Source organism: Python bivittatus, unplaced genomic scaffold, assembly GCF_059951505.1.
Source record: "Python bivittatus isolate LINGU-HERP-01145 unplaced genomic scaffold, Pbiv_v1 ctg000080_np1212, whole genome shotgun sequence".
Lineage (NCBI taxonomy): Eukaryota > Metazoa > Chordata > Lepidosauria > Squamata > Pythonidae > Python > Python bivittatus.
Window position 1 is genome coordinate 11,327,760 of NW_028277035.1, and position 20,413 is coordinate 11,348,172.

The following is a 20,413-nucleotide window of genomic DNA, read 5'->3' on the forward strand; positions in this document are numbered from 1 at the left end:
AGGCATCCCCTCTGCTCTTACTAATAATCCACAAGAGTTTTATTCAACTTGCATGCAAATGAGCACAGAAAAACTAGATGCAGTTAATTAAATCTGGTAATTACAAAAGCAACAGGATATGGATAGAATTGCATTCAAGAAGAAATGAAGAAGTATTATCAAATAAATAAGAAATAATCTCACTGAAAATAATCTCACATCACTTTACACTGCTGAGACTGATAAAGCATAGAGCAATAAAAAACTACCCTGGGCACTCTTATTAAGAAAAAAAGAAAGAAAGGAAAGAAGAGCAATGGTTTTGAAAAGGATTTTGCTATTGCTGTACTCATTCTCCCTAATTCTTGAGGTCAATATTATCTTCACAGCAACAACATAAATACAATCAAAGCTTCACACATTTATATCTCTGAAAAATTACAGAATGCTCTGGTCACAATAAAAATATCCTTGTTTTCCACCATGGGCAATTTCTCTGAAAAAAAATCTTTTGTAAGTGCTGGTACATTTTAAATACTCATGCTTAAAGATATGGCTAGTGATGCTTCCTTAATCAGATGCCCTTAAGATACACTGGACCACAAGTCCCAGAATTCTACGCTACTGGCTGTGGACATCCCAAGGGCACCAGACTGGGGAAGGCTATAGTGGATGCCTGTTTCTAACTAACAGCATACATACTTGCTATCAGGTAGAAGATACCCATGAAATGCTGGTGTATTCCCTTAACTAATGTATGAAGTATATATAAAACTCTGTCCTCAAAAATGTTTAAGCATCTTTAGAGCAAAGTATACTGACTTTCCAAAAATGATCCCTTTGCTTAGAAAAAGGTATGAGGAAACCTCCTTTGTACTGTATGTTTAGGCGTCTTCTGTATTTTTACTGTTAGGTTCAGACACAACAGAATCAACCACAAGAGAGACTGCACATTCTCTTTATGGCCACAGTTGATAATATGGACTACTTCCTAGCTGCCTCTCAATCATACCTCCAAGCTGTTCTCTCCTAAAGCCAAAGCAAACATTTAGGGGTCAGGGTTTTTTTTAACTGTTTTTGTGGTTTGGCAAGTTTAATGAAAAAAATAACCCTTTTCTTGGATTTCAGTACATGGCCTTGATCTTACCATCTTTCCATTCTCTTGTAGATGGATTAATGATGCCAAAGAGTTCATCATTGGTAACTGCTTTTGGATTGAGGTCCATCCAAACTGGCCGCCGCTTCATGATATGGTAAGTCTTGTTCAGAGATTTCAGCACCTGCGACTTGCCCGTGCCTGCGTTGCCCACCACAAAGACTGAGTGCCGAACAGCAAGCAGCTCTTCAAGCTGTACTACCTTGAGTAAAAAGCCAATGAAGAAAAAAAAACACAACATTGTGGTCATCCTTATTACTAGCTACGCAGACAAGAATATATATACTTGGGGGTGGGGGGCAGAGACACTGAATCCACCATTTTGTTCCATGGTGGCCAGCCATTAGCATTTTACTTCTTCTCTATGAATGAGTCTAATTCCCTTTAAAGGTTTAGTAAGTTGTTGACAGCAAATTCCACAAGTTAACTCTGTGCTGCATAAAAAACATCATTTTCTGTGTCCTGAATCTCTCAATGCTTAAACTTTATACAATGAGCCTAAGATCTAGAATGCTGATATGTCTCTATGCTTCATTTTATTTGTCATTTTCATATCCCCTTTTCTTTTCTTTTTACTAAGCTAAGAGGTACAAAGCATTGAAATGATTCCTTGTAAGAGAGTTCAATCATTCTGGCTGCTATTTTCCAATATTCAGCAGGTCTATAATAACCTTTTCGAAGAATGACACACAATATTCTAAGCATTTTTGCGCTGTAGAATTCTAGAAAGGACTTACAATTTGGCAGTTTTGTTTTTAATTTTTCCCTAATGTTCACAAAATAAAGAAACAATAGTGAAACACTATGGGATAAAGAGTGAAAAATCTAAGGAACTGTCAGTGCAAAATACCACACCAGTGATGAATAGCTACATGTATATTTCCTTTTAAAGTAGATAGAAGAAAGAACCATCTCAAAACATATAAGAAAATAAAAGAGATGAATGAAATCACAGTCTTACTTTGAGTACAAAGTTGTCCTCTGGTTGAAGTTTGAGTTCCAGCACAGCTTGTTTTACAAAGGATTCAAAGTTGAGGTCTCGTTTTCTTGGGACATCCAAAGCAGGAAACAGGTCACCAATCAGACCCATGAATACTGGCATGTCATCTGTCACAATCTTTGGAATGTTAAAGTCCCGGAGAGAGCGCATCAGCACTTGGTCTTCAGGACGGTCTGGGTCTCCTCTCTTGAGGGAACCGGCTACAACCAAGACTGATTTGATTGCACGTAACCCCCAGTCATAATGATCCTAATAAGGAGGGGGAAGGAAAGAAGAGGATAACTCACTTCTACTGAACACACACACCAAACCTGGAAGTAAATCTGCAGATCTCCGCATGCTATCAAAGGAGCAGAAACTAATGATACTCTTGCTTTGATCCTCAGTTTCCTGTTGAAAGGACCTGAAACCCAAGCTTTCCTGTAGTCAGTATAGAATCAGCAAGGTTAGGGAAGTGGTACAAGGAGATGAAATTCTAATGGACTTGATAAGAAATGTTGAGAATTAGTACTGTGCCTGGAAGTTCCTAATTCCAGGAATAGCAAGTGTAAAATCCACATCCCCTACACCTGAATTATTAGGTAAATTAACACAATCCCTATAGGAACAAAAACAAGGAGAACAATTGTTCCCACTTTATATTCTAGAATGCTTTGGAAAAATAAACGTATGCACTATACATCACTGAAGTTGTTCTCAGAGCTAAAATTTGTCTACCTCTGATATGATACAATTATTTAAATCTACTTACCTGCTTGGATAGAAGTTCTCTGCATAACTGATAAAGGGTAATAAACTTCCTAGCTAATAACCGGGCTTCTATAAATCCTTCAGCCACGAGCATAATTTCACAGATCAGCTCAAAGTCTGGCACAACCATTGCGCATGGTCTAGGAAAAAAGTCCACAAAATGTAACCAGGAAATTGCCCTATACAACACCAAAATGTTTGTCCATTTATCCTATTCATTTGATCGACTGAGAAGCTCTTCTGAATTTGGGGTTTTTGCTTTTTTCACATCACCTGTGAAGGTAATCCTTTTTAAGAAGTAAAACAGACAAAACAAATTCAAGATACCATGATGAAGTGAACCTGGACCTTCTATATACAAAGAATGTCCTATAACTTTGAATTATGCCCTTTTACCTTCCTTTCTATTCTCAGTGCAAATATTACACAAACTAAAACTTCAGGAATCACAAATTAACAATACTTCCTCTAACCTGCTGCAATAGTATTTTGAACTATCTCTGCAATCTCACGTATCTGGTGTTCAAATACCAGTATAATTTCTTCAAGATTATCTTCAGCACCACATAACTCTTAATTCTTTTAAAGGCATTTCTTTTACTAAGGGACATCATAATATTCAAAGTGCTTCCTGGAATGTATATAAAAGCAACATTCCAGTATGATTGTGTAGTCAGGACTACAAGGTGGATACATTCACAAGTTGATGCACTTGATATATTTTATGGTTTCCAGATTAAACCAGATTTGGCTACTCTTATTCATTAGTTTAAAAAAAAAAAAAAACTGGCAAAACAGTATACTGGACTTGCTTCTCTTGTCTTTGCCAAGGTTGAACATACATAGCTATGATAAGGGAGGGAGGGAAGGAGGGAATGAATGCTGTGGTCAATAATGAAAGTCACAATTTGGGAGATTTAGATTTGTCTTCCAGCGCAACTATGGATACACTAAGTGTTAAACCAGCATGTTACTGTATCTCAGTTTCAGCTTTGTAAAATAGAAGCTGGCTAACCACATAAAACTATTGGAGAAAGTTGAAAGGAAACTTATAGGTCATCTTTTTTGTTTGCAATGGTGTTAGAGGGGGCTGTATGCCAATGCTGGGCCACAGAAGTTTGTTTTGGAAGTTTATTGTAGAAGATATGCATCTATTGCAAATGGCTGAGGAATGTGTAGAGAATTTCTGGATGCTGTGTGTATCACTGGACCCTGGGGGAAGCAGTTTGCGGTGACTGTTGGAGGTGACAGCATCTAGGACCTCTGGGGTGGCCTGAAGATGGTTCCAGTTTGATCAGTTTGATGAAAAGGACCAGGGAGTTGGACCTGGTTTCCTATCTTCATTTGCAGTCATTGCCTCATTGCTGTTTGAACCGCAGACATCCATCACGTTCTCCATGAACAGCTGCAGGTGGCCAAGGAGCACTATAAGCATTTTATGGGCTTCCCCAACCAAAAAGTAGGACGACCTCTGAAGGTTGCTGACCAGGTATGGCTGGCAATGATGCACCTGCTTCAATTTCAGTCTAAGTAGCACTGGGTACAATATAATGACTGTCTTTCATATTCTGGATGCAATGTTTCTGTTAATGCAAGTCCAGGACTGAACTAGCTTTTCTACCTGCTAAATCACACTGCTTACTTACTTACACTCACATTCAGCTTACTTCCTGTATCATTCTCACATGCATTGTTTCCAAGGCAAGACTCCCCAAATCTGTACCTATGCATTTTATTTTTTTAATAGATGCAGGATTTTACAATTGTTGCCAGTGAACATCATCCTGTTGGCTATGACACAATGTTCAAGCCCATTGAGATATTTTTGAACTCTGATTTTGTCTTTAATCTCTGTGTTACCTGCAAATTTAGCAAGTATTCTTTCCATTCCAGCTTTTCAGTTATTTATAAAGGTTTTGTATAGCACAAGCCAAAGAAGGAGCCTGGGGATTCCACTTCCCTTCAAGCCAAAGCAGGACAATGTAAGAGTGTCATTTGGGTGCAGTTGTTATCAATCCGCTATCTAACTTTGCTTTAACCTGACAGACCTTGGTCAGGATTGGAACCCTCATATATTTGATTTGATTTGATCTGTAAGACCAGTTAATCATCAAATAACTCAAACCAGCACAACCTAAGCAAAACTCCAAAATTGTACAAAGTAGATTTGCTTCAGATGCCATTCTCCCATGCTTAAATAACTAGCAAATATTCTCTGCCTATCCTTTGTTCATCCTTCCCTCTCGCCTGGTAGAATGTATTGCCATTTTTGCTGCTAGAGAGAAGATTTAACACAACCCTGTATAGGACGGAATCTCTCCTACTTGCTGGAAAAAACAATTTCTCCTGTGCTTCCACACTGCCCCTTCTATATCATGTGGCAATTCAGTGCAATAACATTTCCACTCACACTAACTCTGAGGAGACAATACCCTCCTTTTAGCTGACAGGTCACTCAATAGTTCCAGAAGAACACTAAATTTATGGCTATTGCCATCACTATTACACGCTCAATTGTTTAGCAATTCTGGAAACCTTAAAACATTTTCTGCAAGCATTTTGGCTATTTATAATGTGTTTTGCTGTTTTCTGGTACATTTGTTTTTGGTCTTTGTCCATTAAAACAATTAAACTAAACCACACTAAGCTACACTAAACTAAGTTCTTCCAACTGTTGCTGTGAGGAATGAGGTAGATACTTTTAATAAACCACAACCACAAATTTCATAAAATGTAAGAAAAATTAGATCACTGCCTTACCTAAAAAGAGCCTTCAAATTCTCTGGCAGCTCCGTACGTCCTGCATAGCCAGGATTCATAGTAATGAATATACCAACAGAAGGAACCAACTGAATGTCTTCTCCAAGGAAATTAAAATTCTGTTTTTTGTCTCTTATAGCATCCTGTATGCTTTTCACCTGACAGTAAGAGAAGATGGTTTGTTAACAAGCTTAGCAGATTTAACAAAACATATCCATATCTTACAAAAAGGGAAATAATGGTGCTATAGATTTTACTTGATTGGGCTACCTCCTTATAGGCTAACGCTGGGACAGACATTAGCTGGCTGTTACCTGCCAAAAGGAGACAAGAACTTAAACAAATGTTGCATTTAAAATCACTTGATAGGCTGCAGCTTGAATATTGCATTAAGAATAATTGTAGTAGAGGAATTCTTGAATCCTTTTTTCATTTTTATTGATATATCTATCATTAAAGCATAACATCAAACATAACAGATATAAACTAAAATAATAGTTTTCTTAAACTATTCAAAGCCTAAACCTTAACGTATCTTGTAGCAAAGGATTTATTTTAGAGACAGTATCTCCTGAATACCTCCTGTTATTAAAGCCTTAACAAAAAGACAGCTCTTTTCATTTCTAAGCATTTTTAATCAAGTGCTGAATAAGAAGAATAAACTATATGGAAGCAATAACATTCTAAAATCAGATCACATTTGCATATTTTTACAAAGTTATTTCACCCTTAATATTACCTACTGTCCCACAAAACCGTACTCACAATTTAACAGTTACTAGGATGAAAAATACAAAGACATGTGTCTTTCAGGAAAATTAATTCTAATTATAACTCTGAGAAGACACCCCTAATTCAAAAAATGCTAGCTATATATTATCAAGATTATTATAGGCACTTTTATGTCAAGCTGCTTAATAGTGATAATTACATAAAGTTTCTATTCATTAACGATTAAGGGGAAACTCGGGGTAGATTTCTGGCCACAAATTATACAGTTCTATAACTCCTTACATCTTGAGCTATGAGCTTTATTTCAAAGGATAAAAAAAATGTGGAAGAACTATCTTGGGCATTTCACACATTTCAGGAAATAAGTACAATTGCTGTTCTCATCCTCCAGATCTGGTAATTTTTCTACAGACATTTAATTAAAAATCCATAGGAAAATTCAGCAATCCAGAAATCAGTTCCCAAGAACAGACTAATAAATGGAATGGACTGACCTTCATCTAATCTTCTCTACTTTTAGTATAAAAAACAATTAAAGGATGCTTGGCACCTACTGTATAACCACAGCACAGAGCAGAAATATTTGAAAGCATGTGACCACTTCCTTAGGGCAAACAAAAGCAAATTCCAATACTGGCTTCTACCAGGGATGAAATACAGAAGAACAACTAAGAAACCTCACATAGAGGATGACATGAGTATTAACCCAAAAAAGCAGCTCCCTGCTGTAGGGAAAGAATGAATCATTTAAAAAACCCTACACTGACACTATACCCAGGTTGGTAGTCAACATGGTCAAATGGGATACTCCACTGGACCAAAGTCCAGCCATAGTCCTGCTCCCCTATTCTTTTTTATTACACTTAGGATACGTTTTTTACCTACCTGTACAGCCACAACTGAGAGAACCTCAACAGAGATTCGGTTAAACTCATCGAAACAGCCCCAAGCCCCCGTCTGGGAAAGACCTTTATAAATGTTCCCACAAGACTGCAAGAGAGAGAGAGATGGTAGTGAAATTACCCACAGAATCTGTTTAGTGAACAGCATGTAATCTATTTCCAACTTCTAAACAATTTAGGGCGTTCTCTAGACACTGATTACACAGGGATGGAACTAAAGATAGAAGCTGCATTGAAAAATATGAATCATGTGTTTCTCAAGTGTACATTTTTATTACATATGAGGCATACTTCTATTAAGGATGTTTTCTGGTCCCCTCCACATAGCAGGGAGTTACCAGTTGAAAAGAAGTATTAACTTCTCTATATGGACACAATTGAAGAATCAGATCTTTTTTGTAACAGCCTTTAGAGAAGTCACCCTCTTTGTCTTTGCCTAGTTTCACATTCATTTCTCAGACATTACCTTATAGTCCATTTGCTCTGAACAATTGAACACATACACCATGATGCCAAGAGCTCGGCCCAGGTCTTTGGTGGTCTCAGTCTTCCCAGTACCAGCTGGCCCTGCAGGTGCCCCACTCATCGTTAGGTGCAATGATTGTGTGAGAGTGATATAGCATCTACAAAGAGGATGTACAAAGAGGGAGGAATAGAAAACAGAAAAGAATAAAGTTGGTTGCATACTCTCAGCTAATCCAATTTTCACTGACAGTCTACCAATGACTTCTATATAATTTTAGGTAGAAATAAAGTAGACTCTGTGGAAAATTTGTAAAGAGGAGATGAACATGAGTGGATTACAGTGCTGGAGTAACATCAAGCAAATGAGTCTACATCATTTGTAACCATTCAGAAACAAAGTGAGCTGAATGAAGTAGGCAAATTCTGAAATACTGTGAAGCATACAGATAATTATAGAAGAGGCCTTCTTGAAGCAGTGCCATTTGTTTCATGTGTGAAAATTTCGCAGGCAACTTATTTAAGGCATTGCACTGTGACATAAAATCCTAACATCTGCTCCATATTCTCCTGCAGTGGTTCTTCTTCCAGGTCTAACAGTAGGAAATGTATTTGAGAAAGACAGCAGCTGGATCTGAATTGAATCCCTCCTAATGAAGACCTGTAAACGTAATTGCCTATTGGAAACAGCATGTTTTTGCAAAAACAAGAACAACACACACATACCAAAATATTCTGCAACGATCATCCAAGCTTCATTGCATATTATGAGTGATGTTTTTTCTCCAATTAAATTTTCTAGACTCCTACCTGTCTGTTAGAGGAGTGATAACCAGGCGTGATGTGTTCCCAAGGTATTCATAAGAATACAGGAACTGGGCATCGCAAATATTTGCATAGCAACGCTTCTCTTCTTCTGCCCACCTGTGTCGGAGTTGTGATAGCCAAAGAAAGACCTGTGCATTGTCCACCTTTAAGAGCAAAAAAAAAAAAAAAAAAGTATAATATAAAACAAAGACAAAAGATTCAGCCTAAACTCAGATGTAATTAATAATATTGTTCAGTAGTCTTCTATTCCCATGTCACTTTGAAATTACACAAGTTCTTCTAGAGTAGTCATTTTTTTCTGATTTTTTAACTGAGAGAAACAGACCCTAAAACCTCAAGTTACAAGGTATTTAGGATCCAGAGCCGTGACAATAGCCCTTGAACGTAATCCCATTGCTACTTTACTAATTTCTCATTTTCCTTGGCACAGCCCAACCTTTGCACAGTTATCCCAAGATAAATAATTGGTAAAAGTGGTACTGCTGCTCATGTTGCAGGACAAACCTTTTGGGCAATCATCTTTGCCACCACATCTCGAGCATGCACATCAATGGTGCAGATGGTCATGATCTTCTGTCTGTCACCCTTAGAGAGTTGTCCAATGAGCATTGTGATAAGGGTGTTGAGCTGTGTCACTTCTTTCTTATAACAATCCTTCATGGCATTCTCATAGCCTTCTTCCAGCCTGGCAAAGGCAATCCCAACCTCTGTTGTCCACCAAATCTGTGTACAGGTCAGTGCCACCTTGAAAAAGAAAAGCAACCCAACTTCCCTCACAAAGTCAGCAGTAACTGATGGGTTGGTTTGTTTGTTTATATTTCAGATGTGATCACTGCCCATCTCACTAGGAATGGCGGTGGAATAGGGTTACTGGACCAACCTGATTGTATGCATATGCACGTGTGTTTCCATTTACAGAATAACATTTATGTGAAACACATGGGAAATCTATCAGGAAGCAAAAAATATAATTAAAAGGAATGTCTATAGATGCCTGCAAGTTACTACTCATGGTCAGTTCTCCAAAAAAACGACGTGGAATCTATCAGCTGATAAGAGCGTTTTGCTCACTTACTGCTGTGTGAATGGGAAGATGTTATAGCTGAATAAGCATAATTTAGGAAAATCTCTGATTCATGTTAGGGCACATATATTTGTTGTTAGCCATTTCTATCTCCTTTCCTATAATAACTGCTTTCCTAACTTAATGGGAAATGTTAACAGGAGATGGCAACTCATCAAATAAAAAAATCTATGGAAGGAAGAAAATCAAGTCAAAGACCATGACAGCCCAGGATTACAGTCACATAAAGGCCAAATAGTCAAGGCATAACATAAAAGCTGTGATTAAATATTTCTGATCTTAAAGGTATTTCTTGCCATCACCTGCTTCAGGTAATCTATGAGAAGCCAGTAAAAAAGCCCATAAGAAGCATGAAATATAGAGCTTAATGTCCTTAAATGTGAAAGGATAGAAGCGGGATGTTAATAAGTGTGAAGTAAACCATTAGGAGGGTATAATTATTTTTAAACAAGAACAGATAGAAAGGCTTGCATTACAGAGTTATGCACAGAGCCATGGAAAAGCTCTGAAACATCTAGAGTATTTCTCTAAAAAATGAAAAATAAATCAACCAGACTTTTGTTCAGTGTCTGGTATCTAAATCAAGTTTAGACTAGAAAAGCAACCTTTGCTCAATATATTATAAAAAGAAAACCATTTTCCCCGAGCCCCTTATTTATTAGATGCTTGGAGGAAATGGCTTTTCTTTTCTTTTTAAAGCAAAGCAAAAACTTCTGAGCTGTAAAACCATTTGATAATCTTTAGTCATTGGCAGCCTGATTCTTATAGCACTGATCTGGCTCAAGAGCTATTAAAGTGGAAACAGTGTTTATAGAGGGAGCAAAAAAGGTTAAACATTTAACAGTTAAACTTTTACTGTTGGCCTTCATTTTTTCCAGGATTTGGCACTGACTTTCGTCCCTACTGGCTTAACACAAAAGCAAGGCTGCTGGTCATGTTATAGAAACTTCATTTCCCATTATTTTCACAGCACAGCCCTTGACAATGACCCTTTGAGTTGTTCTTAATCTCTGAACTCCAGCACATAAACCAGGGTCAAGCAAGATACCAGTTGGGTTCATATATTGTGATAAACCATGACATGCTTGTTTGCTTTTGGCTCAAAGTGTTACAGTTAAAAAGTCATGGCTTAGTGCAATGTGTAAAGTTAGTCACATAAAGGTCAGTAGCAAAGATAAATAAGTACCCTCTCTTAACCAACAACCTCACTGAACTTTAGAGAAGGGATGGACAACCTTTTGTTCAGGCCTGCCCTCAACATCTGGAGGGGATAAATGTCATAAGGTCGGGTTACATCTCTTCTGCCCTCAATATCTGGAGGGGATGAGGGATAAGGTTGGGCTACATCACTTATGTAGGCTAAGCTGGGGATCTGGGGATAGATGGGAGGAAATTCAGGAGGTTGCTTTACTTTTTAACATTGAAATATTTATTTTAGATTTGTATTACAGCCTTTATCTATTTTGCAACCCAACATGTCACCAGTTTTCAGCAATGATGGTCCCAGGGGGGTTCTGAGAGCTAGATGAAAGAGACTCAAGATCTGCAAACAAAAGCTATCACTACTTTAAACCATGATTGATAGACTGACCATATGTAGCAGAGCTGACAAATGCTCAATATTAGAGAACATATCTGTCTATTCCATCAGTTGTCTTCCAGATATGTTGGAATATAGCGGCTGGCATTTCCAGTCCAGCATGGCCAGCAGCTGGCAGGGAAATCCAAAAGTTGCAATCCAGTTTATCAGGACTGGAGGTGGTTTGCTTGGGGAAAATTGGAGTAAACATCATTTTCTCCAAAAAGATTCTACGTACAGTATATTTTTCCACAGAAGCAGCAGTAAAGCAATACCTGGGCAGGATAGTCAAACAGCCACTGTTCCCTTGCCTTTTCCTCATAAGCCACTACAGCCTCTGTCATCTCATACCTCACAGTGGCCCGCATGTGGTCCAACACACGGTTCAGCCAGCACTCCACCTACAGAAGAAAGAGAAGTTAGTCACTGGCCATCTATGACTAATCCTTCTCTGGAAATACCAAAGAATGTTGCTGGACGATATCACTGGAACAGATCCTGATGGCTGCACCACCTGGAATTGGCCCACTTGCTGCCAAACTCCATATACCCTAATCTTTGTAGGGGTGAGAAAAGGTAGCTGTGAAGTAGTATATGTGTACTTTTTTTATTTTTGGTAGCAGGGTTGTGTAACTGTTTCCCAGCTGAGAGCTATAATTCATCTTTCCCAGAGGCCATACTCCAAACGAGGTCAGAACAAAAATCAGATTTCATTTCACTTCCATTTCATTAAAATTAAGTATTGTTAATATAATTATGCTCCAGCCGTGTATTTAATATCACCTCTCATTGCATATGGTATTATAATGTAGTAGCAACTTTTAGAGGTCTCTAGTGTCCATTTCCATGACTTTTGTGGGCCATAGATTATGCACCTCTACTTGATCAGCATTTTCTATAGAACTAATACAGAATATAAAACCTCATAATTGGTCATACTCCACCACATCTTATGGAAAAGATCATCCTATGTTATTCTCAGCACCATATATGCACTAGGTGGAAATCACTGTAGAAGCCTCCTGTTGCTTTTTGATCCCAAGTCAAGCACTGAAACCGAACATCTCTAAGCTGCCCACAATCCATTAAAAATAAAGTTTACTCTGAAGTAACCATTGGTATATTGTTTAAGTTGCCTGGATGATTGTTGCTTCCAATGCCAATTTTTAACAAATACCTATTTAAAGAATTTTAAAATTTGCTTTACCCCCGCCCTGCGCTGCCCCCAAATGTGTTTTATAAAATATTGGCCTCAGCTTTCAGATCTACAGTCTAAAAGCTATGATACATAAAAGTATGAATGGGGAAGGAAAGCACAGCCCCAGTGATAAAGACACACTTCTCATCATGACCAGCTCAGATAGCATATTGGAATGGCTGCCATACATGACAACAAAGGAAGCGGGTCACTCTGCACAACTTCCTTTCTTTCTCTCTGCTTTCCAGGCTGCTGGAATAGTTGCCACAGGTGGCTTTCTGGAACCTATTCCTCTCACTCCCGGAAGCAGTTTGTTGCTTGACGTTCACTTACCTGCCCACTGCAATCACATGGCTCACTAAAATCAACGTATTCCTCCTCTTTACTGTACATCCCTAAACCCAGCTTGGTTTGATTTTGCTCAGAATCCACATCAAATTTCATTTTGGCCATATTGTCAAAAAGTTTTGAAAGATGGCGCTGAACCTGCAAAATGAATTAGGACAGATTGCTCATATTTGAACTTACCCACTTACCAAGTTCCCTTAACACTGAACTTACCTACTGATAAAGAGATATCCACTCTCATCTCCTGTTAGTATATCAACTAAGACTATTGTTATCAGACTTTGAATCAAAGAGAAAGACAACTTACAGCTACTGCCCATTTTCTTAAGCAATTTTCCTTTTTTCAGAGATTTAAATTTTGAAGAATGCCCAACAACTATAATTGGTACTTAGCAGCTTATAGAACCAACTCTCTGTAATCTTAAAATAAACTTGCATTTATGTAGAAAGCATCTCTCTCTCCATATGATAAGATGCAAATAAACATACAGTACTTGCCATCAACTAAATCTTTTAATGCCTTAAAGCATTGCTACTTTACTATAGGGTCCACTAAGATAAAATCATTGTATGTTTAATCCTCTCCTAGAATCAGTAGACAGAACTTCAAGACAACAATGGAAAACCCACAGGTTTATCCATATTTGATCCTGCATGACATTTATTTTGATTTTACAACAAATCTCTTTAAATAGGAGTAACAGGCAGACTTCAAAGTGCTCCTTCTTCTACCAGAGAGCATTTTAAGGTGCTATTCTTCACTGAGTTTCTCTCTTCTTCTGGTGCATTTTAGGCTTGGATCAGATGAAAAAGCTCTGATGAATTCAAGGCGTAGCTGAAAAGCATCCTCCCTTCCTTCCTTCTCCTCCCCTTTACTTTTAGGTGTGCAAAAGTAGTTAGGTCCATAAGGCCACGTCTGCCTAATAAAGAAGCTATTGCCCTCTGGGTATCACTAGGTAAGCACTTCTGACATTGGTGGATATGAATGCTTAAATAAAATAGCTCCAATTCATTTTCCATCCTATTCTTTCTCTACCAATCTTTTCCCACATCTCTTAACAAACTTTCTCAGTCTCTATATTTATCTGGAAAAGTCAGGCATAGTACAAAAGATACAGCAAAAACTTGGGGAAGAGAGGAATTCAGAAGAGCTGGGGTTCTGGAATTTGTTTGGCACACCCATTCTTCACCTGCAAATGTCCAGACACTTGGCTCTCTCTTGCTACAAACCCATGCTGACTTAGTGGCGTTTTAGGAAAAGAGAAGTAGTAGATGTACAGGCTGCCATCTAGTGGGGATTCAAAGATCCGACCTTCCTTGAAAGGAAAGATTTATGGACAATGTTGCAGAAATGAAAGAGCAGGCTCTTCTTTTTACAGCAAGTGCAGAGGAGCTGGATTTAGCACATTCTCCAAAATGCCATATTTATAACTGGAAAAGAAATGGAGGTGTCTTACCAGCTGTGGATTGGTGCCATTGGAAAGAATATCCAGTAAATCCGCAGAGGAAATAAAGTAAAACCTGGGAAAGGCCAGTCGTTTGGTGTCCAAATATTCAGCCAAAGCTTTTTCACACAAAGACAATCTGACAAAATCAAGCATAAAACAGCATAAGGGTATGGAGAAAAAGGCAAACAGAGCAGTCTAAGTAAACCCGACATACGGACACACACTTTCCCAACAGCACCCTCTTCCTAGGCTGTGGATACACTCACATTACTGAAAGAATGTTTTTATGCACACACGTTGCATTTGTGATAGTACATTTCATTTCTAAAAAACAAGGCTCCACTACTCTTCCCAAGTCAGGAACTACCTTTGAATGGTTTGTTTGCATTGGGGAAAGTACGTGCAAAAGCCAAACTTGGACAAAGAAAGAGGGAAGCCAAGACAACAACTACATCTAATGTAATTTAAGTTGAAAATCAGTTAATTAATTAATTATGGTTAAAGGGATTATTCTTCATGTATAGAGAGTAACAGGCAAGCAGAGAGGTTAGGGTGTTGGATTAAGAGCTGGTAGACCCAGGTTCAAATCCATCCTCAGCCACAGAGACTCACTGGGCCTGTCACTCTCCCTTAGCCCAATCTTCCTCACAGGGTGGTTGTGGGAAAAACAGGAGGAGGGAACACTGCCTTGAGCTCCTGAACAAAAAGGTGTGATTTCAGATCTAACAAACAAACAAATATTCCCCTCTACAAATTTGTGGCAAGCTTGGGAGAAGCTCTGGGATGCTCATCCATTCAAGAGTCCACATACAGCCACAGGTTATCCATCTGTTTGCAGCTGAAGAATGTAATGTTTGCTTAGCTCTGCACATTATAAAAAGAACACTTCAACTGACTGACAAATTATCTTCAGGCCAGATTTAATAATACAACCCAGAAAAGGAAACTGTAAGTAAGGTCACAGGGATCCACACAATCCAGGTATGTGTGTCTTAACCCACCTGTTTTGAATATTTTCTAGTTGCTCATATAGATGTGGCTTCTCAGTTGCCTCTATTACATTTGGGGTTTTTTCAGCATCATAGGCCAGTTCTTTAAAGTCAGCATCAATTCCCTCAAAACGTTTGGAGTCCTATAAATGACAAGACATGATCTTACTGATTTCTGGCATTTCTCTCTCAAAAGTGTTTTTTATTATTCCACATCCAAATCTCTTGAGCAGTGCCTTACCCCAAAAATGCAAAAGGATGCAAACCAAGACTGGAGGAATCCCTCTCCAGACATAACCCAGCATCCTCAGACGTATAGCTACAGAAAATACCATAAATACCAATCTGGAAATTACAAGATAAGCAATGACCATTTATTTAGCAAAGTCTGTGCATCAGCCATTTTTCATTTGCAAGTGCTATTTCTGCAGAGCTCAGACGACTTTTCATCATGGTATATTTGCATCCTTTACTTCTATCATCTTATCCAGCAGAACTGTCTACATTAAATATTTAAAACCACTTACATTGCTTTCAGTGTCATGGTTTTCCCTAAAGAATTGTAATCCTGGGAATTGAATAACCTTCCTCAATTTGGAGCTGTCCAGGTGTATTAGCACTACTACTCCAGGTTTCTAATAATTGCTCTCTGGAAGCTGCATAGCATTTCCCATGAAAAGGAAATGATGGTTTTACCTCAGGAAGTTGCGCCCGGATATCTTCTGACCCAATGAATATGCTTTCTAGATGAGACCAGCTCCGTTGAACTTCAAACCAGATGGAAATGACCGAGTCTGCTGTAGACAGCTTCCTCTGCCAGAAAGACACTTCCTCTAAGAAAAAAGCAATGTATTTGGATGTCATTAAGTTCTGCAATTGGACCTGGTTGTCTTCAAGTGTCTCAATGAGCTCTTCATCAGATTTCAACAATGGGACATTTGTGCGGGGATGAGGTTCATAGAGGAACTCCATGCTAGCCCAGGTTGTTTTCAGTTCTTTCACAACTTTCTCCATGCCCATTTCTTTCATGGCTTTGTCAACTATGCTCCGAACTTCATCTTCAAAATTATGCAGGTTGAGTTTGAGCAAGTCTGCCAGGGTGGTATCTGCGTCCATTGTGAAGAACACGCCTGTGGCTTGCATCAACTGGTTCCAATGTCTCTCTCGGATGGCAGGATTTTGCAGTTCTGACACTGCCCTCAAAGAGGTCAGGATGTTTTTCACCCTGTTGTCCAACCCAGAAAAAGCATCCCAAGCTCTCATTTCTTTATCCAAGTTCCGAATGCTTTTGGCAAACTTTTTGCACTCCAATTCCATATTTTCAACATTAATATCAATCCATTTTGTAGTTTCCCATTCATTCGTACTAGAGATCACTAGGGAGATCATATCCCACAGTTCTTTAAGAATGCATATTTCCTTTCGGCACTGCTTGAGCTGCTTGTAGTCTGGAACACTCACTTCAAATAAATCTGCTGATTTATAAATTGAGGTCATGGTAAGTTCCATTTGCCGTAGCTCCGCGTGGGATGCATCTAGCATCTGATAAGGGTTTGTTGCATCAAATCTAGGAAGCAAGTTTTAACCTACTTTAATCATGTTTGCATATTTTTTTCTCTTACAAATGCACTGACATGCTAAACATGAATGACTAGTGTGCAATTAAATAGAAATTAAAGAACACAGTATGTCCAACTGCATAGAGAGGCAATATAAACAACTGACATTTGCCTTCCACCTCACACTTTCCTCTGACTTACGTGTTGTACCTGCCCCTACCCTTCATGAGTACTCATACAAAACAATTTCAGAACCATAAACCTTGCCCCTAGGTGGGCACTAGTAAAAGACAACTGGAAACAAAACATATTAAATTTCAACTACAGAAAGCTGTCCATAAAAATTACAGGCTGGGTGATGGAATCTCTTTCAGAATTCTGCACTCCCTGAAGTAAGATGAGCTGCGTAGCAAAACTCAGAGGAAAGAGGCCAGAAGAGAAGTTTGTAGTAGCTGTCTAGCAATTAACTGGCCAGGAAATTTCAGGAGAGAGTAGGGTCAAGCTGAGGTGACAACACCATTTAAGCATTTCACATCAGGCAAGGAAAAGGCCAAGACCAACACATCAGTATTGCAAACATAGCATGGATGGTAAATAAAAGGTAAGACATCAGCAATACCCCTGCCAGGAGCAAAAAGATTCTATACGCCTACTTTTTAAGGACTAGTATGGAAAGATATTACAGAAAGGTAACTGTTTTAACCTTCCCTTGCTATCTGGCACGGAGAGCACAAGACTTGCAACAACAGGATAAAGAACAAGCTAATTAGATGGGCCTTCCTTATTCAGGTGACCTGATCTCTTTATCTTAGTCACAAGGTAAATATACGCCATCTTCAGTAAACCCACAAGACTTCCACTACTTCAGAGCTGTGATCTGCCCTAACCTGAAAGGTGCCTCTTGGTGGAATCTTTCTCTGAATTTATTCTGCTCCACATCAAACAGAGCGCACTTCCTGCGAAGTATGGCCACTTCATTTGCCTGCAAGGGAGCCACTTGCTGCTTCATATTTATGGCCAACTTCTTCACATTGTTCCATTTTTCTGGCAGTTCCTGGAAGCAAAAAATAAATAAAATCATGTTGTTGGCTGATGAAACATATTATATATTTTGTTTCTAATAGAGGGACCATGCTGCTTAGATATCTTGCTAGTTATATGTTTTCCTCAATAAATATTGTTTCCCTTGCTTTATAAATTAGTGAAAGTGTACATCTTGTACCCCATTAGGAAGAAGGGAACACTTTTCCATGGTCTTCAGTACCCATCACTGTCTTCCTCTTTACTCTACAATTAATGCTTCTGTATCCTGATTCTAACACATGTTATTAAATTAGTGAAGAAGAGGTCTTTAAATAAAATAAATTTGGCATGTTCTTAAATCATAATTATGCCTAAAAAATTTACTTCAAACTGCCATTTCAGCAGAAGAAAAGCAGTTAAGAGGCTGAAAATCTGGATCTGTAGCCCATTTCTAGCCATATTTCTCATTTCAGTAGAAATACTGTGTAATGCAGATAAATTAGGACCACAGCATCTTTTGGCAACGTTTGCTAAGAATTTAAACCTGCAGTCCTAACTCAGCTTGAGAGCGCCAGTTTGGGACAGGCTATTTTATCATTATGAAGCATGCAAATATGTGCATATTGCATAAATTGAGATGTCTACTCCACTCTTCCTTCAGAAAACTCAGAGTGATTTACACAGTACTCATTGTCATCTCTCATCCTGGCACTGATTATACCTCCTTTGCCTCATTATTGTTAAGGTCAGTTATTCCATGACCATTCACTGGATGAGAATAGTGTCCTTAAATGAGTTGGTGAGTTTTTGCTATGTTCACATATTTGCATAGTGATATCTATGATTTCACCCACCTCCAGTTGTCTATAGACATCCCCAGGCAATTCTTGCTCGTAATTCTTCAATAATTCAATAGTTTGTTTCAAGGGCTCAAACATCTCATCAGTGCTGGACTGTCTATCCTTAACAGCCATCAGATGACCCATAACTTCCACCAAGCCTTCATAATCTCCTTTCTCCAACTTTTTGTTCAAACCTTTCTCAGCAATCTTTACAAACTCCTCAAGGTCAGACAAACTAAAGGCAGAGCAGAGGAAACAATCAAAGAAAAACAATATGTTGAGAACAATAAATGTGATAACAAAATCTATCATCCTTCAAGCAAATAACTGGAGAAAATGATTACTATAGCAAAAAGAGGACCCAACCTGGCTGACAAATTATAAGGGCTCCTACTCAGCAAATCACCTGGATGAAAGAAAAAAAGCAGCAAAGCAATCCTAAGTCTTGCGGGGTGAGGAAGACCACGGCATGACAAATGATCTGTCACTTCCAAAGCCCTGTTGCCTAACATAGGCTAGGACAAATGGGCAAGGAAGGTTGTCCAGAGCATCTTTTCTCTTTTTGAAAGTGAAACTTTTTCTATGTTTTTCATTGCAACCATGGGGAAAGCATGGAGAAAGAAATGGATGCAGTCAAGGGGCCTAGTCCTTGGATCTCAGAGTAACTGAAAGAAGTGTGAAATTATTGGATTCTAGGTTGCTTTCAACAAGGGCAGAGAGAGAAGGTGTATTTGGGTGGCTATTGCTCGTAGGAACACTTGCCCAGGATTACCTGCCCAGTGGATTGAGTGAAGCCCAAATCACCATCTTGTTACCTGTTTGGGTATGACTGAAAGTTCTAGAGAGATTGCTACCAACCCTATTCATTTTTTGGTAATTAGCTCAAGAGCCCTTTGAACAGGTTAGTGAAGAGAAGCCCCTGCCTCCCCATTCAGAGGGAACCCACCATGGAATGCCCACTGCTGGAAAACCACAGGAGTTCTCTCTTTAAACATGGACAAAAAAGGGCATCATGGTTCTTTTGCTATTCTAAAGAAACAAAATGGCAATCTATCACATATCTAAGATCCTTTAAAGCAGAGTAGCTTGATCTTTTTTCGTACTGAAGAAACAGTGTAAATAATTGGCTTGACAAAATGCATGCCTTCTACTCATAGGAAACTGAAAGAAGATCCCATTTTCAGAAAACATATTTGATATTCAAATGCATAAGATTTTTTTTCTAAAAGAATTATTCCTCGGGCTCATTCTCCCCCAATCTTGAAGAAAGCTGAAGTCCAAAACAGTCCAAAGGATACCAGGTTGCTTGTTGTCTGACACCAACGTAAGGTACCTGCATGTGCACACACACAGAGATATAGACACACACATATTTACAGGTCTGATATATATCAAAACCTATTTTGTTTGAGCGGTGCAACTCAAGGATGTTCAGATACCACAGATTAGGAAACAGAAATCCTACAAAGACAGGGTGAAGAAACTGAATACGTCTATCCTCGTTTTGAGAAAAGGAGACTAAAACCAAGGAGGATACGGTGGCAGTTTTCAACATTCAAAAAATCTAAAGAGAAAAGTAGATGTGCCAGAGCAGTCACCCCTATTCACATATTGAACTGGGATGGATGCCTAAAAGTGCATGTGAAAAGAGAAAGGAGAAAAACTTGTTTGTCTTAAATCACTGTCCATGTCCCAACTAAGATGCTAGAAGTAAACCAGGTTGACTAGTTGAAGTAATTTCCCCAATCTTGGTACCCTATTCCAAATGTGTTCA

At 38.6% G+C, this 20,413-nt stretch overlaps 1 protein-coding gene across 2 annotated transcripts in view; it reads right to left on the minus strand.

Moving 5' to 3' along the window:
* Window positions 1–20,413, minus strand: part of DNAH9 (dynein axonemal heavy chain 9) — a 212,906-nt gene that overhangs the window by 157,099 nt on the left and 35,394 nt on the right. For both annotated transcript variants that reach the window (XM_088133503.1, XM_088133502.1), the window contains exons 18-32: window positions 18,652–18,874; window positions 17,662–17,828; window positions 15,912–16,782; window positions 15,228–15,358; window positions 14,236–14,362; window positions 12,764–12,916; window positions 11,508–11,633; window positions 9,074–9,313; window positions 8,552–8,712; window positions 7,746–7,902; window positions 7,263–7,367; window positions 5,646–5,803; window positions 2,887–3,025; window positions 2,097–2,384; window positions 1,127–1,337 (exon numbers count right to left, since the gene is read on the minus strand). In XM_088133503.1, the coding sequence (XP_087989629.1) occupies window positions 1,127–1,337; window positions 2,097–2,384; window positions 2,887–3,025; window positions 5,646–5,803; window positions 7,263–7,367; window positions 7,746–7,902; window positions 8,552–8,712; window positions 9,074–9,313; window positions 11,508–11,633; window positions 12,764–12,916; window positions 14,236–14,362; window positions 15,228–15,358; window positions 15,912–16,782; window positions 17,662–17,828; window positions 18,652–18,874 (3,257 nt within the window). The remainder of the gene's footprint in view (window positions 1–1,126; window positions 1,338–2,096; window positions 2,385–2,886; window positions 3,026–5,645; window positions 5,804–7,262; window positions 7,368–7,745; window positions 7,903–8,551; window positions 8,713–9,073; window positions 9,314–11,507; window positions 11,634–12,763; window positions 12,917–14,235; window positions 14,363–15,227; window positions 15,359–15,911; window positions 16,783–17,661; window positions 17,829–18,651; window positions 18,875–20,413) is intronic.